Source organism: Brassica napus, unplaced genomic scaffold, assembly GCF_020379485.1.
Source record: "Brassica napus cultivar Da-Ae unplaced genomic scaffold, Da-Ae ScsIHWf_807;HRSCAF=1156, whole genome shotgun sequence".
NCBI classification, from domain to species: Eukaryota; Viridiplantae; Streptophyta; class Magnoliopsida; order Brassicales; family Brassicaceae; genus Brassica; species Brassica napus.
Window position 1 is genome coordinate 2,902 of NW_026016853.1, and position 21,041 is coordinate 23,942.

Genomic DNA, 21,041 nt, shown 5'->3' on the forward strand with positions numbered 1-21,041 from the left:
AACTATATATTTGTGTAAATGTGTATACAAACACAAGAAGACCAACGCAACCAGTTCTCAACAAATAACCAGAGTAAAGTGGTTGATCTATAATGTTAAAGTTTCTTACTGAAGAAGACAACAAATATTGAAAAAATACATCTTTGAGCAGTTACAAAATATTTATTACATAGAGAAATATTATTTTTGATATTCGTTATATTCTTAGTCTTAATAAGTACTTATTATATAAGAATTTCTTCTAACATTTATTTTGTACCAAACTATTTTATAGGCCTTATTTTTTTCCAGCATTTACTAAAACTAAAGTAATGGCAACCGAGAAGTTTTCATCTCTTCTGTTACTTTCCATGATGGTGTTTGCTCTCATCATTTTGCCCATTGATTCGGCCGTTCCAGGTAACGTATTTCTTTGTTTAGATATGGACTTCTCAAACTCAAAAAAAAACAAACTTTTTCTAATCCGTATTTCTCAATTCAGTTGATCTTTTATTTTTAAAAACAAGCTAAAGTCACTAAACACAGAACAAAAGTCCATATGTATATGCAATATGTTAAAATATTGAATTAATTTATTTTGGTACTTGATGTATTGTCTATTTGTTTTTATGATAAACCAATTAATTAGGAGTTTATTACAAATGTATGCCGGACGGATGTACACTCACGCCACCATGCGCGGCAAAATGCGAGTCTATGGGGTTCCAAAATGCAGGTGAATGTCGAATTTATAGTTATGGCGGTGTTTGTTGTTGCCAATGCACTGATAAAGCATGTATAAATTAATACCGTGCCTAGTCCTTCTGCTTACTAATCAGTTCTTCAATCAATATGCACTCTCATTTATACATGAGTAAAAAGATCATTGTCTCATCGAACCAAAAATTATAATCTTTTCTTGTATTATATGTACTCTCAATTCACAACATCACACTGTAAGAACACAAATTCTAAAATAGGAAAAATTGAAAAATTGTAAAGCATTTGAATAAATAAATCGATACAAGAATTTGGAAAGAAAAACGGGTTTGCAAGAGGAGAGACACTCTTTCATTAATTCTGTAATCGTCCCATTGTATGATAATTTGCATGGCATTCCAAAATCCTATGATACAACTGGATATATTTTAATTTTATATCACTGAAGAAAAGAACATGTCGAACCTATGTTCGTTACCCTCAAACACAAAACAACTAAAAAAATAAAAGAATATTCAAGTGGAAGAAGATGTCTTGTTTTTGTTGTTGTTGTGTTCGAATGAATGTATCTTTCTAACATGAAAGAAGTAGATTTTTATAGGCTTTGTCCAAAAGTAATAATAACAAAATGTTATACATTGAATCCACGACATCTTTTATTCATATAATTAATAATTAATTAATTTTTAAATATTTATAACAGTGCATAAGCAAGCTAGAATCCACTAGTTGATAAGAAAACGAGAAGTTAGAAAACCATATTAGTAATCGATGCATTGACTCTTGAGTGATCAATATCATTAATTATTAATTAAGGCCTTAGGTCTAGATCCTAATGATATCCATATTGATGATCCAAGATTCCGAGTGATTAACCTAAAGTCGAATGTACATCACAATCAAATATGTAACTCGAGCTTAAAGATATTGAAAGAATAGACATATATTCAACCAAAGAAAAGGCTAAACACATACCTTACTGTTTTTCCAATATGCATATCGAGTACGACGCTTGGTTAATGGGTTCACGCACTCAATAATACTGACATCAGATTCTGGTCGTGTTGCAAATATGTTCGTCAAGATATGCATGGGAACATATTTGAAAATATTATTAGCCGTTTTCCATAAGTCGCATGTAGTAACGCTTATTGTTTCTATCCAGTGTTCTATCGTCTAGGCGGCGTTTAGGCGCTATACAGTAACTGTAACTAATTGTACTGTTTTTATATTCAAAGTTGATAATTAACATGATCACGACACATGACAATTATATATTTAAGGTTGTGACATGTGTTAATCTATCTCATAATTAAAAATATATATACTAAAATATTAACAAAAATTACTTTTATTAAAAATATTATTATATATATTATTTAATATTAATTTTTCTTTTTAAAATCCTAATCAAAAGATTATTGCAAAAGATTATTTGCTAATAATTTTCTTTTTAATATTGTGACATGTGTTTAAATATATACTGATTAAAAATATATATAATAAGATAATAAAAATGAATTTTGAACAAAAACTACTTTTAAAAACTATTTAATAGTAAAAATGATTTATAAAAATATTTAGTAGCAATGTTTTTAGAAATTTTCCTTTTTAAAAATCCTAAAAAATAGATTTGAAAACTATTTATTTAATATAATTTTTTCTTTTCTAGAATTTTAATGAAATATAATTATAAAAGATTATATTGAGTTTGGTTTTTCAAAATTACTAATTAACATGATTGTGACTCATAGTAGTTATATATTTAAAAATGTGATATGTGTTAAACTATATCATAATTAAAATATATATACTAAAATAATAAAAACGATTTTTCTTAAATATTATTTAATAGTCTTAGTATTATTACTATTAGGGCAATTCTCCTAAATAGACAATTTTCAAGTTTTGATCACAAAAATAGAACACAAAGAGGAAAATGACCAAAATGTTTAATTTAATAGGTAAAATAGCCCTGCTACCCTAGATATATAAAAAATAAAATAAAAATAAAAATATATATTTTTTATAGTTTTAGATTATATGTTTTCAAATTCTAACTTTTTATAATTTTTTTTTCGAATATTTTTTTTTTCAAAGTTTTTTGTAATTCGAAAATTCTTTTTGAAACTATTTAAAATTTTAATATTTATTTTTTATTTTATAAAATTAAATCTCAATCTCAAATTCCCACTCCTTAACTCTAAACCCTAAGGTTTGGATTAGTTAACCCTAGGGGTATAAGCGTAGATTTACCTCTTTAATGAAACATTTTGGTCATTTTGATCTTTAGAGTTTATATTTGTGACAAAAACGTTTTTAGTGTTATTCTAAGGTATTTTCCTTATTATTATTATTATTATTATTATTATTATTATTATTATTATTATTATTATTATTATTATTATTATTATTATTATTATTATTATTATTAATTTTTTTTTCATTATAATGTTTTTTTAAAGATACTAAAGATAGATAATTATAAAAGATAAACATTAACTTTTAAGAAAAAAAATGTTAAACAGAAACGAATTGTAAAATCCTACAAGTACAATAAATTATTTAATAAAAACATGAAGAAAAACTAACTTTAAAATAGATAATATTACTTTTATAAACGCATAATTAAAAGAAAATTGTAAAAGTACTCTTATTGTTTTCTTATAAGTAAATAACTTTCCTTTTTAATAGATAATTTTATGTTAAAAAACTATGACAAAAATAGCTACAAATATTTCACATCTATATTTAGGTTTAAGCTTCCACATATTATTTTTACAAAACACAATAATATTTACATGAAAAGTATTATCTGAGTATTTTGTTTTAATTTCTTGATACAACTCAACTTTTTATTATCCTTATTACATCTTATGATGCTAGCATAACTTTTAATTTTGATGTTATTGTTGTACATGAGTATGTGTGAATATGATAAATATGTGTTTGTATGTATAAGACAAAATATATAAATAATTAAACATAATTTTTCTATTAAAAATAAAATATATGTATAAAAATCTAAAAGAAATAAAATAATTAATTTTCTTTCTAAACGTTTAAAGAAAATAAAACGTAAAAGTAATCTTATTTTTCTTATCATTAACTAACTTTGCTTTTTAATAATTTTGTGTTAAAAAATATAAACCAAAATTAACTTCAAATATTTCACCTCATATGATTGTGATATTGTCAATTAAAAAATTAGATTGTGAATGTGTCAATAAAAACTTCCATTATGTGAAAATAACTTATTATTTTCCTAAAATCTTAAATAAAAACGATTTCTAGAAGAAAATTATATTCTAATCTTAGTCAATTAAGAATTTTTCCTTCTTTTTTTAAATCGTGACCAGAGAGAATTGTAAAATTTTATTTAATAGTAATTTTTACTTCAAAAATTTAATGATAACAAAATAGTAACAATTATTCAATTAACAAGAAAAATTGTAAAAATATAAATGATATTGAAAAAACGAATTTGAAAATTGCAAGTTTTAAAAATAGTTAATATTAATTGGAAATATTTCGGATTGTGTTCAGTTAAAATGTTTGTGTATAATACTCTCTCTAATCCTTAGTATAAAGTTTATAACAACTCATCTATGCACCATGATTATAAAATACAAATACTACCTTGAACTTAATTGTGAAAACGGATTTTAATTATAAAAAAATCTCAAACAACATATGCAAAAAACAATCATAATATTATAATAAAATAATTTATTATTTTATGATTTTTATTAAATTAAAACATTAAACGAAACCCGTTGCAACGCAACAGGCTCATATCTTGTTTATACATAAAATTGGATCTAAAATATATTATGTTCAGTTTTGTCAAATATAATGTATATATATTAATCTTATACTTATATTTCGTATAAAAACATATATTTGTATATACTCCGTATATACGGGGTATAGTTAACGCCTAGCGCGTTTTAGAACACTGTTTCTGCAGTATCACCAACTAGACACATCGATAAATAAGGAAATAATTATTTCCTAATGATACAAATTACCTGTACACAAAACGTAAAATATATTAAACTTTTGTTTTTGACGGGATTTTTATTACATATAACAGTAATTACATAGAAATTTTAGAAAATAACTTTAGAAAATTGTAGTGTTTACTTACATTATTAATAGTAGTAGTCATATCGGACGCACAATGTTGAAGGAAACAAGCAAGAGAAGTTATGAAGAGATAAGAGTAGTTAAAACCGTAACTGTTCCTCGCTTATTGTTGATTCTTGTGGATTTTCCTGTCACGTTCCTTTGTTTGCTTGGGAAGCAAGGGACGATACATATACTTCAAAATAGTTCCATTTATCCTTTTATGTTCATGCTTAAATTTTTTCTAGGGCTAGCGCGGATGCATTTATGGGTTTTATATGCCTAATTAGATTTGTGAATCCCTTAGATATTAAAAGATAAGCATTGTAATAAATGCATTCACACTATAATTGACACGTGGCAGCATCACAATGATTTGATAATAAGTATGTTAACGCGTTTATACTATATTCATAAATGTGTTTACACTATGTACTTTGCGTTTTATTAATATAAAACTCACATGCATGGTTCTAATATAACTCTGGATTTTTCGGTTCGAATAAAAATAGATAAGGTTTCAAAAGCCAAACTATATATATATTATTTTATTGTTTACGGATAAAGTTGAGCAAAATATTCATAAATTTTGATTCGATTCGTTATCCGTTTTGATTTGAACCAAAAAATCTGGATATCCGTAACTCTACGAAACAAATCAAATACTAAAATACAATATCAAAAAAAGAAGCAAATCACAAATACCAATATTTTTAAGAATATATATCTAATTCGATCTCTTATATGCATATATATATACACATATATGTAAAGAATTATATATATATGAGATATATATTATACTTTATATCAGTTTTACAATATTTTTATGAATTAAATTTATTATATTAGGTACTAGAATTTAAAATTTTTAATAATGTTTTATTTTGTAATAAAATGTTATTATTAATTTTTTTAATTATTTTTAAAATTTTATTTTATTTACGGATCAAATCGGATTTTCTTTAAAATTCTAAAACACTTCGGATATCCGAGTCACCAATATCTAGGTTGTTAAAGATAGAATCGACACGAATGCTTCTAAATACCCATATATTCGATCTGGCCCACCCCTACAATTTTATTTTTTTTATATGAAAAAATGACTAATGAAGGCCTTCTTTATTTTAAATTAATTTTAATTTTATCTTTCATGTATTATTTTGAACAAAAATGTCATTTAGTATTAATTAATAATATCTTTATATATTTATCAACTATTTATATATATTTCTTACATACATATATATGTGCACCTTGATGTGACCACCTTGTAACTAAATATTCACCACAACTGAGGTATCTAATTTTTTTGAAAGTTGAAATACTTTTTTCTTAATGCTTCTTTCACTACCAACCAAATGTAGTAAAATAATATATCTTAACAATTCTTTTTTCTTTTTATTAAACTATTTTAGAAACTATAATATGAAACTATTGGTTCGACATAACGACTATCTAAAACTCATAACATGAAAATAAATAAATGATATTATTTTTTGGTTTTTACTCGAAAAACTAGAAAACCAAACATTTTAACCGAATAAACTAAAATAAATATTAATTTAAAATAATAGTTATATTTTAGAAGATTAAAAACAATAAAAAAACTTAAAACCGAACCAATATCCAGATTAAACAGATTTAATGTATTTTTATTAAAAATAACGAAACTAATAATCACATCCTGCGCAAGACGCGGGTTATTACCTAATCTTCCTTTATTTTGTTTGTTGTTGGAAGCAACTAGCGCTTCCTATAAGCGCCTTATTATGCAATCTTTAATTTGTATAACTTAGGTTTATATATATACAAGGAGGCAAGTTGGATGAAGTCACAAGAAAAGTAAAAAACCAAAGGCTTGTTTTGTTGGCTTTTAAGAATTTAGGGCAAATCATATCCTACGTAAATGAGTTATCCAAATCTTGTATTTCCTACCACCGGTTAGAGAGACTGTCTTGATGTCAGGCCAAGTCCTCTACTGGCCCTCTCCAGAAGGCGTTTCAAAACTTTTGTGATAGCGAAGGCAGTATTACATCGAGGTTGAAGTGGCTAAGTTTTCTCGGTTTGAGTAAAGTAAGCAGAAGACGTTCATGAGTTCATCCTCATACTCTTCGGAGAACTTAATACAACAGGAAAGGTAATATGTTTTAGTTAGTGTTATGTTTCATGTTGTATCTTATCTATTGTGGAGATACTACATGCAAACCATTCAATGCTTCAATGTATTCACATCTACAATGAACATGAATCTCAATTCTCATGTACATAAACAAGTCCAGATCATCTTTATTTTTATTTTAGTTTTCAATATAGATAAACAATCACATCTTCGTATGTTCATGACTTAATCCGAGTTTAAAACATTTTCTCTAGTTCATGCATTTGTAAGATGGGTATGTGATACGAAGATCCAACAGACCAAAAGAGATTGGTTTTTGTTCTCCTATCAAGAAGAAAAGTAATATCAACAGTAAACTTGGTATCATATTCCATAAACTCGTCACAAGCGAAGCATCCAGATTGAAGCAGCACAATGAGCTAGTAGCTCACGCGTACTGTTTTTTTTTGTTTAATGCCCTTATTACTTGTAGAGTTGTAGTTGTAAAAGGTTCACCAAGGCATAATTAAATAAAAAAACATAACAAAGATAGATTTCAGTACTTGGTATCTTAATTTGTTTGAAAGGTTCACCAAAGCTTTCTTGTATTCTTTTCTTTCTTTTGTAACAAGTGGCACGGGTTCAAATACTTTTAACTTCATCGATGAAAATCTTAATCGGCTGGTTAATAATACAGAAAACAAATAACGATTTAATTTTTTACCAAATAAACTAAAGTTGAAATAACGATTAACAAATTCATTTACATCTCTCCCACACCACAAACTCAATTTCACACAAGAAGAATATTTTAACGAATTGAAAAAGCAGTACTTAAAGTATATCAAACCACGGTTGTAGCCGTGTTATCAGCAGCCTCTGTGTCTTTGCGGTCCTCTTGGTAACAATAGGATACGATACCCAAAATGACAAGTATGATGCCTATAAGCGGACCCAGTATTTTGACGATCAAACCTGTCGTCGTCTCCATCGATCTTTCTTTTAATGGATTTCTGTTTATTGGTTGATAGAAACAAATGACCATCGATAGAACCATCTATCTATATATATATATATACTTCCTTTTCTAAGATGAGCCGTTTGCTGACTTTGTATTTTCTAAATTTTTACAATACATACCAGGTGTTGCGTTTAACCTCCACTTGTGTACATTTTTAATAGGTTTTTATTATATAGCTGAGAGTTGAGACGTGTGATTGACCCATTCTACTAGTCGGGGGTTGTCTATGTATTAGTTTGGTTTTATATGCTTTGCTAAAAATACATTTTTTAGAAACACGATGTCAACTAACAAAATCACCACGTTCATGACTTTCTATTTTGAGTAGTACTAAATCTACTGAGTTCTGATTTATGCATACATGTTTACATCTCTTGCACGTAATATCTCAGACTATAACATATTAACATTCATGTTTCACACAAACATATTGGAAACAATGAATGTTGTAAACTCTGCAAAGGTTTGGAGAACTTATTTTATTCATATGAACGAAGTAACAAAAATAAGATATTGATATGTTTCTATCATTATCACATGCAAACTTGATACACAAGTAACAAACACATTCTCCAATGTATTCTTCTTAGACCCTTCTTATCATATTAGAAATGTTTCTAAAACTCTATACACAAATGAAATGATATGAACAAAAAGCAAGCAACGGTGGTAGCCGCCGCATCCATTTGCTGGTGGTGGTGTCTTTGCGAATTGCGACCATACTTCTCTATACAGGATTGACTAGGGGTGAGCATGAATTGGATATTCGTTCGGTTTTCTAATTCCATCTGTTCTAATACGGTTTTCTAATTTCACCAAATTTGTCTCTCTTGTAGATATAATCAATGATTATATTCATCTCTTGTCAAGAAACCTTAGTAGTTATAAAAGGTTTTCTTATTTTATTTCATGGGAAGGCAACGCCTTATATACAATTAGGGCCGGTCCGTCCTACGGGTGGGAAGTTATAATAAAAGTGATTTTATAATAATTTATGAAGTAATTTAAAATTATGATAGATTAAAAAATATTATAAACGAAAAAATAATGAAAGACTTATGAGATCATTATAATTATTTTTTTGTTTTGAATTATAATGACAGTAAATTTCACTATTTTCTGATAAGTAACATTATATTTTTAATATTTGTTTTAATTCAAATGTTTTGTTTTATAATATTCTTAATTAAACTAACTTATTTAAGGTTTTTTTTTGCGAATATGACTCAAAACTTGAGTCATTCCTAAAGTAATTCATGCTTTTTTTTGTGATGTAATTGTATAATCCATTTGTATGTATGTTTTGTAAAATTTTGTTAAGAGAAGTATATAATAATATTTATGGGTTTTGAGAATTTTAGGGTGTCGAAAGATTATTTATGTTAAGATTAGTTATATTTGAGTTAAAATGTTTTAATGAGGGGGTTCATTGAATGATTTAATGTGATAGTCAATGAGGATGCATGAATCCATAACGGTTCCAAAATTCAACCAAAGGTAGAAGAAGTGGAATCGAACAGCCAAATACGACGCCTTCCAACTAACCTTGATCGGAATTCAGCGTGGCCGGTGCAGCAAATCTTCACTGGCCGTAGGTTTGAACCGGAGTTGTTAAAATGCAGCAGATCTATCTTTCGTTCGTCGACATTATTTTTGGAGAAGAAGCCGTTTCATGTGGGACCCTCTCATGTGTTACCCTACAGCCCAGAAACCCAATTGTGTTAAGCCTAAAACACTGATCTGAAATATTTATTTACAAAAAAAAAGCCCATTAATAACTGTGATTAAGTAAAACGGTGAGTATCATCCAACCCCAACACGTGTCGGCCTGTCAGGAACCGACTTTATGACGTGGCAAAGCAGGAATGAGGCGAATATATTTTTATATAGATAGATACACATACAAAGTATTAAACCTAACTTGTACATAATAGATTTACAATACAAAAGGGCCGTACGGCCCAATAACCCTCCTCAAGCTGGAGTGTGGAGGTTGAGAACACCCAGCTTGCAAAGAAAAGCTTCATACTCCTTTCGGCCCAATGCTTTAGTCATAATATCAGCCAGTTGCGATTTGGTCGAACCACCTTTCTTGATCACACCTTTCTTGATCCAATCTTGAATTAAATGGCACTCCTTCTCGATATGTTTTGTACGAGCATGAAAAACCGGATTAGCAGCCAATTGGATTGCCGATAAACTGTCTGAATACAGAGTAATGCTCGATGTAGTATCAATTCCAAACACAGCAAGGAGTTCCCGCAGACACAGTAATTTACGCCACAGTATCACCTATTGCCCGATATTCTGCTTTTGCTGAAGAACAGGAGACAACGTCATGTTTATGTGAATTCCAAGACAAAGGTGAACCACCCAATTGAATGAACCAACCATGTATCTGACATATAAAAATCTAGAGATAAATCTATCTATTTATTCTATTAAAATTGAAGTACATTTTTTTGATATAAAATAATTTAGAATAATTCTCTCAAATAGCGCTTTTAAGTTTTATCACAAAAACAGCCCTCAAGAAAGAAAATAACTAAAATAGCTCTTTTTATTTTGAAAATATAATATTTATTTTTTTTATTTTTATTTTAATTTGAAACTCTATCCCCGAAACCTCACTCATTAACTCTAAACCTTAAGTTTAGATTAGTTAACCCTAAGATCATTTTCCCTTTAATAAACCTTATATTTTTACCCTTTAATAAATTTTATTTTGCTCATTTTCTTTATTGAAGACTATTTTTGTGATAAAAACTTAAAAATGGCTCTCTTAAGGAATTTCTAAATAATTTATTTTAAAAAGATAGATTTATTAATATAAATAAACCTAATAATTGGTGTGTTAGTTTATAAATAAATACATCAAAAATTGGTTATTGTAGTAGAAAAATTATTAATTACAAACATGTGATATAACATATTATTTTGATTGGTTTTATATAACCAATAAATTACATACAATTAAAATCAATAATGTATCATAAATGTTATATATAACAAATTGAACAAATATCCATACGAATACATGTTTGTGCAGCCATTATATTAATGTGTTTTAAAGAATTTCATATGTCTATGCTATTAAACAAACTCTAGTACATATTAAAGGCATATTAAATTTGATTAAACTATATTATTTTATGATTAACTATATATTTTGTGATACACATACAACAACACGAAACTTTGTGGAGACGAGTACGAGCACATCTAACTTCCATTGCAGTTCTCAGATCGCGAGAAACGGAAACTTCCAAGAAGCCGAAGCTCTATTCAAACAGATGTCTGCAGACAGGCCCGTCCTTTGCATAAGGCTGATGAAGCATATGTTTTAGGCCACAATCAAATAAATAGTTTTAGAGGCCACATTTTAGAGATGTTTTAGCGTAGTGGTTTCAGATTGTTTGCTAATACTCGTGACATACGAGAGTCAACCCCTATTATGCACTTCTTTAAAAACATATGTATCCTTCCACTATTTTTTCTGTTAGTTTTCATATAATATATTGCTTATTTAACAATATGATTCTTTTGTTGACAAAAAAAAAATAATATGACCCTCTTCGATTATTTTCATGGGCAAATCTCCAAAATAGCACATTTCTAAGTTTATATCACAAAAATAGCACTCAAAAACTAAAATGACCAAAATAGCATTTTATTTTTTGAAAAATTTAAATTTTTTTAATTTTCAAAATTTAAAATCTTATCCCCAAAACCTCACTTCTCAACTCTAAACCCTAAAACCTAAACTCTAAATCCTAAACCCTAAATTCTAAACCCTAAACCCCACCCCTTGAGTGCTATTTTTGTGACTTTTGGCCTTGAGTGTTAGTTTGAGAACAAAAACTTGATTTAGTGCTATTTTGATCTTTTTCTCTATTTTCATTTCTTAATAATTTTCTATATCATATTTTTACTATCAAGTAATTATATATTAGAATATTTTTTTTGTATCTGAATAGTATTAGAGCTATATATATTACTAACTTTAACTGCCATAATTATAAGTTTCCTACTAAATTTAAATAAATATATTATTATCTGCTAAATATTGATTCATCGTTAAAAACATATTTTAAATATTATTATAATCTATAGCTCTAATACTATTCAGTTACAAAAAAATTATTCTAATATATAATTACTTGATAGTAAAAAATATGAGGCCACTATGGCCCTGTTCGTTTGCTCACCCAGGTGATCCATCTGGGTGAAGATGCAAATTTATGTTTGTTTAATGCATTATAATGCTACATCCAGATGGATCACCCAGCTGAATCATCTCAAATTCTCACCCAAATGAAGGTGAGTCTTGATGGTGCATCTGGATGCAGATGCATCTAGTTCAGTCCAAAATAATAAATGACAAAAATGACATTTTAAAATCAAAATATTATTTTCAAACCGTAAATTCTATTTTTTTTTGCATATACATTTTTTCGCTATAACAAAAAAATGTATTTTCTCGCAAAACGGAAAAACACACTTTTCCGCCAAAACCGCAAGATGCATTTTTCCGCAAAAAGATGTAAAACACACATTTTCATTAAAACACATTTTTCGGCTAAACAAGTAAAACCACACTTTTCGACCAAAACCTAAAAAACGCATATTCCCGCCAAAACTTCAAAAGCATTTTCCGGCCAAAACCGCAAAAAAAAAACATTTTCCCGCCAAAACCGGAAACAACGCATTTTCTCGCCAAAACAAAAAAAAATGTATTTTCTCACCAAAACCGAAAATACAATTTTCCCGCCAAAACTGGAAAACGGAAGTTTCCCGACAAAGCCAGAAAACATAATTTTTCCACCAAAACCGGAAAATGCATTTTCCCGCCAAAACCGGAAAATGCATTTTAAAAACTTTATTTTTAATTACATAATTTATTTACTGATGAGCTGATCCCATTTTTAAAAATATTTTAGGTCTAAAAATCACCTATAGCATAAGAACCTAATGTTTAGGCCGAAGAATCTCAGGCGGACTATTTGATTACAATGAAACTATGCCAGCTCGGTTTTATATCATAATTTAGCAATTTAAAAGTTAATTATGCTTATGAGAAGTTTACGTTCACGTGTTAATCCTATCTATCTTCAATATTTTTTTTCATTTTTGTGTCGTATTTTTCATTTTGGTTATTGCTTAATATAAATATTGATTTTTGAGTTTATTCTCATTTCGTCATTTTGTTTTGGCTTGAGATTTAAAAAATGTTTAAGATTTAAAATTATTAAAGAGATACATACTTAAGTTAAGATCCGCACCTAGTGCAGAATAAATATTTTATATTTATTCATTTTTATGTTTTTTGCATATTTTGAAATAATAAAATAATAATTATATATTAAATAACTAAGAAATCAGTTACTATTATGTAATAAATTGACGTGCGCATATAAATCAAATGACCGCTTTTGTTTATTCGCAATCATTTTAGGGTAAATAAATCAAAACAATCAATTTTATCTATCGTATATGATATATAATTAAATTTTAATGATATTAACATAGATATATAGTATAATTTAGATATAGATATATAGGGTAACACACATTTTTCCTCTGACACACACTATTAAGAGGGTTGAGATTCAAACTAAAGGCTAAGTGAGATTCACACTATTGTGGGATGTTGCTTCACTAAGAACCGTTATCCAAGCATTCTTAGCCATCTCATGTAACATGGATATTTCATCATCAATATATCTAGCAGTGATGAGATGCTTCTTCAGCTGAGTGAATCACAAAGTGGAAGCAGAGGTACTTAGAATCAGAAAACTACAGAAAGAATGTGTTATGCAAACGAAATCAAAGTCTAGTGTTTTGAGAATAGTATCGTACCTCTCAATGCATGTCTTTTATACAACATCAAGAAAACTTAGAGATGATAATCTTAGGACAACATCAACCTGCACACAACACTGAGAAAAAAAAGATTTGAGGGATGGGAATAGTAAGTTTGAAGTTAAGGAGTGACATCAAATTTGATTACTTAAGACACTGATGCTCGAATCTTAACATCAAATTTAAACTTCTAAAAAGAGCACAAATTATGAAATATGAGTGATCCTGCTACTCCGCTCTTAAGAATGTTTTATGAGATGACTCTTGAGTCCTAAGTCTTAAGACAGAGAGATATGGAGCGAGTAGTTGGTGTAGAGTAAGGCTTTGACTCACCGAATGGTTCATGTATGACAGTGTGCACCCACCAGGTACTTCACCTTTGGAGAGAACAATACCGATCTTCAGTTATTTTGGCGACGAAGGTGCCCATAGTAGTTCGTTCTCGTACCATGTTGAACTGTTGTCATCACCTTATTGAGCACAAACCAAAAATATTAAACCAAAACTATGCATAAATGATCATATTTAACATCATAAACATAGTGAAAGATTTATACTTTCAGGGAAAAGAGCATTATCTCCATCTTTTTCATGTGCAGCCGCCTTGTAAGAGCCACCACTATCATTATCAAATAACATAACTTCCTTCTCTTGTTCACGAACTACTTTTCTAACTGATTCTCTTGAAGGTTTACTTTTGGATATTTCAAAATTCTCGCAGCTGATATTGTCCTCGGCCTCCGCCTCTCTAAGAGTGCATCTTTTAGTCTGCTGGACTCCCGTTGCCGTTACTCTTCCTTTGTTTCCTGAGTCAGTAACACGGCCACGTCTATGCTCCGCATATCTCAAACTCTATGCAATCCAGACACGACGGCAAGAGTCCGGTCATTACAGTCCTCCGCAAACGATGGGGAGGTTAGGGTTCGCCAGTTTTGTTGCGGTGAAGAGTAAATGTTATGGATGATGGAGAGAAAGAAGTTTTTCAGAAATTTGTAGTGCTGTAGGAGTTGTGAGATGAGTTTTACGCAAAGAAAGTTTACCTTCTTATAGATCAAGTTCCACCGCCTTGATGAGAGTTAAGATGCAATGAATGATTTATCGTGGATGGTGTGGGGCTAAGGAGTTAAGAATGTCGTCAATGGCATCGCATCAATGCATTTTCCGTAACGGCTGCATCCAGAATCTACACCGTCGGTTGCTCGGATTACATAAAGAAGAAGAAGACGGGAAACCTACGAATCTGTAAGCGGCCATTGTAGAAGAAGGAGAGCTCGGCAACTGGGCTAGATTTTTTATTATTTTTCGTAGCCCAATAAACCATGAAGTAGCAAAGCCCGCATGAATATCACTCTAACTTAAATGAAACGCAGTGCTCTATCAGCCCGGACACGTGTTGCAACGCCAGGACTCGACTTTCCTAGGTGAAATCCTAGGTGACGTTCTCACAGGAGAGAAAACAGTGTTTTATAATAATAGATAGATTATAGTCTTTTATATACATACATAAAAAGAATAAGCAAACATACCTATATATAAATACATAAAAATAACATTAAATTACGACATCGAACTAAAATTGTCATGTAAAACTAGGAACACCCTCCTAGACTCATATACAATCATTTCCTACAAAAGTAAATATACATCTCACATAAATATCAAAATTGCATGTTGTCACAATCTCGATTAAATTCAATCATACTGCGGAACTATAGCTGCTTTTGTTGCCACGTCTAGCTTACCTTTATGGTAGAGAAAATGGATGAGCCATAGGATGAACATTAGCAAGAGAAACGCTCCAAACACTATAGCCACAACCACACTCATCGATTGAATCTTTCTTATGATTTGATTCTTAGAAGGGAACAAGATGAAGACTATATATATATATATATGTATATGTGTGGACGATGACTACTTGTGTTAAAAATATGAAGCTCTTGGAAACTTGTATTCGTAATTCATCTCATTGACCATTGACTTTGTCTTGGTGTTTTCTTTTCTATTTCTAACCGAACCGTGTATTATTCCGGTTAAGCATCAACAAAACTCGAATTTCTGGTATAACTTTTCGAACCAAATTAGTCTAGACGTGTATTCATATCTTATATATTAAAACAGAAGTCATGATTTTTTTCATGTGTGATATTTTAAAATATACCATTCCTTAGAAAATAAACTATCACTAATCATTAATCAATTCTAATTAAATTACATTAATCATTAATCAGTATATTAACTGGTTTAACCTATAACCAATGCCCAAGATGTAAAAAAAGAAAATAGTTCACGGGATTCATATTTCCAGAGACAAAGATGTTTCCATGGGATGGGAGGCAGATGGATTGAAGAAAAGCAATTTGAAATCCATTGATCAGGTAGAAGAAAAATTAAATTCTTCAATCAATGAAGATTTTAAAACAAAAGAATATCAAAATAGAGATAGGACTCTTAGTGTTCTGTAAATTTGGTTGAGAGATGAATTGAACCTTTAGGGCACATGAGTCTCTATTGCTGGATATTCAGCAGAGGCAGAGACAACAGCTTAGGGCTTCTATGATGACAGAGGAAGATGAAGAGCTATCTTTCTTCCTCGAGATGAGAGGCGTGAGAAAGAGCATGATAATCTCCTTATCAACAATCATCATGAGTTGGAGACTCCACCAGGAAACATTTTTTGTTTTTTTTCTTTGATTCTAACTTGTGGAGACAATCATGATGTCTTCTGATTTGGTTATGGTTCTGTACGTTCAAAGTTTGAAACTTCACCGATGTTCAATAGCTCAAGTGATGGCCCAGCAGGGAAGAAAGCTTCTACATTCTGCAGGCTACAAAAATGACAACGAATGGTAACTTCTTAGCCACAGTTTTTGTCAGCTAACATATTTACATGTTGAGGAGATAATTGACCCAAACGCAACGTTTTCAAATGAGGAAGGAGATGTGAGTGAAGGTGGCGAATTCCTGGAGCCACTGGAAGAAGCAAAGCTGTTCGTTGAAAATTTGGCTTATGATGCTGACAGCCAGGCTTTAGCTATGCTCTTTGAGAAAGTCGGAACAGTCGGAGCATCTCTGGTTTGAAATAGTTATTGCAGTGTTCAGAATTGTGTGGATTGAATATATCTACATATATTAACATTAGATGGAACTTTCATACTTTTGGTTTTGAATATTCTTTCTTTTTACATTTGTTTAGTTCAAGAGATATATACAATATATAGGAAAACCGACCAGAGTCGTGGGTTTGGATTTGTGACTGAGAATAATGAAAGAAGCTCAGAGAGAGGTCTAGAAGTTCAACATTATGTAAATTTATATGTTATCAATCATATATGAAGTCTCTGCACAAAGGAACATAACCACAAGCAATTCACTATTTAAGTAAACCAATTCCAAAATAGTGTGGTTATAAATCAATAAACCAAAGCCAACTTACATGTATGGTAAACATTCGTTACTTTTTAACGGAAAATAAATATTTTTGAAAATTTGATTTTGGCAAAATTTTAAAATTTTGGTATCGTAAAAAATATCTTAGCTATAGAATTATGGTTTCCAAACTTTGCATATTTTATTTTAAAGAATATTAACAAATAACTTTATTTAATATATGTAAATTAAGTTGTAATACATTTAAAACAAAATACGTTAAATAATTTTAATATAAGATATATTGGGAATAAAATATTTAATTGTAAGAATATAAAAATCACTCATAAAATCAAGAATTCAAAGTTTAATTAATAACAATGTTGGACCACTACATTTATTTAAATTCCTTTATTTCTTCTACAACTAACTTAGTTATTATTAAATATAATCTAGCTAACATATTATTTTAATATTTTTAAATAAAATATCTAAAAATATCTTTTTAAGATTACATTTTAATACATCTTCATTTTCATTTAAGTATCTTTATTTATTTAAAAATTTACTATTAAATAGTAATATTCGTAGTTAATATTAAATGTTATTATAAATGAATACTAATTTATTTTTTTTATAGAATAAGAAATAATAATTTCTACAATTTTTTATAATAATTTAAATGAAGTGGACTTTTATTAATTAGACTTAGCGTAGGTTACTGAGTTAAAAATTTAGATCATACAAATAATCTGATTAACATATATGTATGACTAAATCTAAAATACAAGTATACCTTTAGTAAAATATCTAATTTAATGTTAAATTGAGAGTTAAGGTTTTAATTAGTGTCCATGTTTTAATAAAGAGTTACCACTGATAATTTGAAACAATAAATTATAAATATATAACTTTGATTTTGTCATAAACAATTTAAATATATTACTTACATTATCACCAAATAAATTATTATCTATATAAAAAATATCAAATTCTAAACTATGAAAATTGTGTCTTTATTAGCTTATATGTATTAATATAAAAATTATCCAAATTGTATGCTTCATAATCAAATATACTTGAAAATAATAAAGTTGAAAAAAACTCCAAATTCCAAATCATTTATTTAGACTTAGTTGTTTAAACATCAATAACACATTTCATCAATGCATATAACATCAATGCATATAACATTTCGAACCATCAAAACATATGACTAACCATAATTGTGAAGTATAAAAAATAACAAATAACACCCGCACGGTTGTGCGGGTCGAGATCTAGTTAAGTTTATTAACATACATACTGTACCACTCTCTTTTATTATTTACTTCTTATACAACAAAATTTAGCACTATGACCTTTTATTTTGTTCCTTTGACTCGACTGATATTCTTTTTCGACTAAAAACGTTTTATTGATTAATATCATCTTTACAATGTTACAAGATGTTTTAAAAGGGAAGGACAACAAGTCAACAATGGAACCACATCCATTCCACATTAATATTTATAGCCTTCCTAGCTAATTTATCAGTACATTTATTAGGGTGCCTCTTCTTATGAACAAAAATGACATTATGAAACATAGTTTTCCAATTTTCTTACCCCTTCTATATAGCAAAGTCATGATGGAGACATTAATCATTCTTGAATCATTTTTAACTTCCATTTTGCCAATTGAAATGGTATCATGCATGTTTAAATATATTTAAAAGTCTGAAAAGTGAGGTATTCAACGATTATATTCTCCTTCAAAAATTAGTCTGGTGGTATAAGTCTACATTACATATGGTTAAAACAAAAGCAAAAAAAAATTGAAATTAACTTTTTAAGAAGCCATTCCGTTTACGTAGTTAATTTTTTTATTTTCATTACGTAGTTAATTTTTGAGTAATCAAAGTTGTATTTGAAGATTTAATATACAAGACTTTCTCAGTAGTAACTAGTTATACTAAAAAAAATTATCTAGAAAACCATAAAATTTAGATTACATATATAATGGTTATATTCACCTTATTACAATCCCATTAATTATGATTACAATTTTTTTTATCTCATTAAGGAGATCACACTTAAAACCTTACATTCACAATTTAAAACCTTGCATGCAAATTCACTATTACGTCACTAATAACTATACAGCCTTTAACCTCCACACCCGCCACAACCGCCGCAACCACCGCAACCTCCACATCCTCCTCCACCATCTCCACCACCATCACATTCTCCTCCGCCTTCCCCGCCTCCTCCACCACCACTAATTTCATCGGCGGTTCCGGTGGTTACAGCCGTAGCTACAACGGCTGTGGTGACAGCGGTGCCTGTCAAAACAACAAGCCCTCCATCTCTTGCGACACTGCTTCTACCTTTTTCAACGTCTTTTACCGGCGGACGCGGTGGAGGAGACCACGTTTTTTTCTTTTTGCGGTTTTGAAGACAACATAAGATAAGAACAACCGCGATTATAGCGACGCAGGCACATACTATAAGAGCAATAATGTAACCTTTCATTGTTTCTTTTCTTTTTTCTTTTGGAAACTGAATGCAAAATTATGACTTTTGGTGGCCTTTTATATAGATCTAAGTTGTCGTATACTTTGAAAATGTATAGAAGGTTATAGCATAACTCTAAACATTTTAAATTGTTTATGAAAATTACAAGCAATTGCAAAGGAATTTCAAATGTACTAGCAAAATAATTAATAAGTGTGACATCTTCTTCTTGATTACTTTTTCTTTCCAAGAAAAAAAAACGTACGTGACAACTTAATCACTTTGTTTCTTTGACCATAAACTCAAAGATTAAGTCTGAAAGAACTAATCTTCAGTAAGTCAGCTGTTACGGGTCTGTGGGTATATCAAAATGTACAAACAATGAAGAATCAACTATACAATGAGATCACCATAAATAGGTTGGATGATTGAAAGTCATTCCAAAGCGCGTCCATGACAATACATACACTGATAAACTATTCTTTGTATTCATTAAATAAATTATGTTTAGAAAATAAATATGTCGAGTTCTATAATACAATAAATTTCTGATAATTTTCATACCATTAATTTGGCATAGTTAAGTTTTTTTAACTTTAAAGCTTCTTAGTATTTTAATTTTACCAGCTTATTATTATTTAATTAGTCTAAATGACTAACTTTAACTAAATTTTATTAGAGGATACTAATATTTCCACTAAATATGAGAAATAAAGGATCAACATAAATTAACGAGTTAAACTAATAGGAGGATAGATACAACTTGAACAAAAACACAAATAAGGAGTACCATGTTTAGAATTAAAAGTTTGTGCATCAACAATAAATCATTTACTAGATTTTGACCCGCGCAGGCGCGCGGATGTACATTTTGAAAAATATGTTGATATTTGTTTTTCATGTAATTATTAAGGTTTTACAAAATGAATCCAAAGAACAGAACCGATACCGATCCGAAAATATAGTACCAAACCCGAACATAAATTGATTAAATATTCGAATTATTCAAAATTTTGTTATTTAGAGAACCAAATCTGATCCGAACCGAAGTATTCGGGTACCCGAATTTATCTAAAAATAGATTTATATACTTATATATATATTAATTATTTTTAGATTTAACGTATATAAAACATTAAGAATGATACTTTTAAATTGGTTTAAATACTTGAAAATCTATATATAGATAGTCAAAAGTAAATATCTGCAATAGTTAAAGTATACTCAAATCACCAAAAATACTTAAAATAATTATTGATTCCATATCCAAAATTTTAAATCAAACCAATTGATATGTTAAGCTTAGGTATTCTGACATATGTTATTCAAATTTATAGGTAATATATTATTTTATTTATAGATTTTG

The 21,041-nt window shown here is 29.0% G+C and overlaps 2 protein-coding genes and 1 long non-coding RNA gene across 3 annotated transcripts; 1 reads left to right on the plus strand and 2 right to left on the minus strand.

The window, feature by feature from the left end:
• Window positions 1-200: 200 nt before the first annotated feature.
• Window positions 201-860, plus strand: LOC106454978 (defensin-like protein 90). Its single transcript, XM_048775300.1, has 2 exons — window positions 201-399; window positions 629-860. The coding sequence occupies exons 1-2, from the start codon at window positions 312-314 to the stop codon at window positions 784-786; spliced, it is 246 nt and encodes an 81-aa protein (XP_048631257.1). The 5' UTR covers window positions 201-311; the 3' UTR covers window positions 787-860.
• Window positions 861-13,082: 12,222 nt separating this feature from the next.
• Window positions 13,083-17,192, minus strand: LOC125605834. Its single transcript, XR_007337256.1, has 4 exons — window positions 14,369-17,192; window positions 14,145-14,281; window positions 13,809-13,888; window positions 13,083-13,699 (listed from the first exon to the last, which is right to left on the minus strand). It is a non-coding gene; the product is annotated as an uncharacterized LOC125605834 (long non-coding RNA).
• A 1,956-nt stretch (window positions 17,193-19,148) lies between these two features.
• Window positions 19,149-20,837, minus strand: LOC125605833 (alanine and glycine-rich protein-like). Its single transcript, XM_048775301.1, has one exon. It carries the CDS (start codon window positions 19,691-19,693, stop codon window positions 19,328-19,330), a length of 366 nt encoding a protein of 121 aa, XP_048631258.1. The 5' UTR covers window positions 19,694-20,837; the 3' UTR covers window positions 19,149-19,327.
• Between the last annotated feature and the right edge of the window lie 204 nt (window positions 20,838-21,041).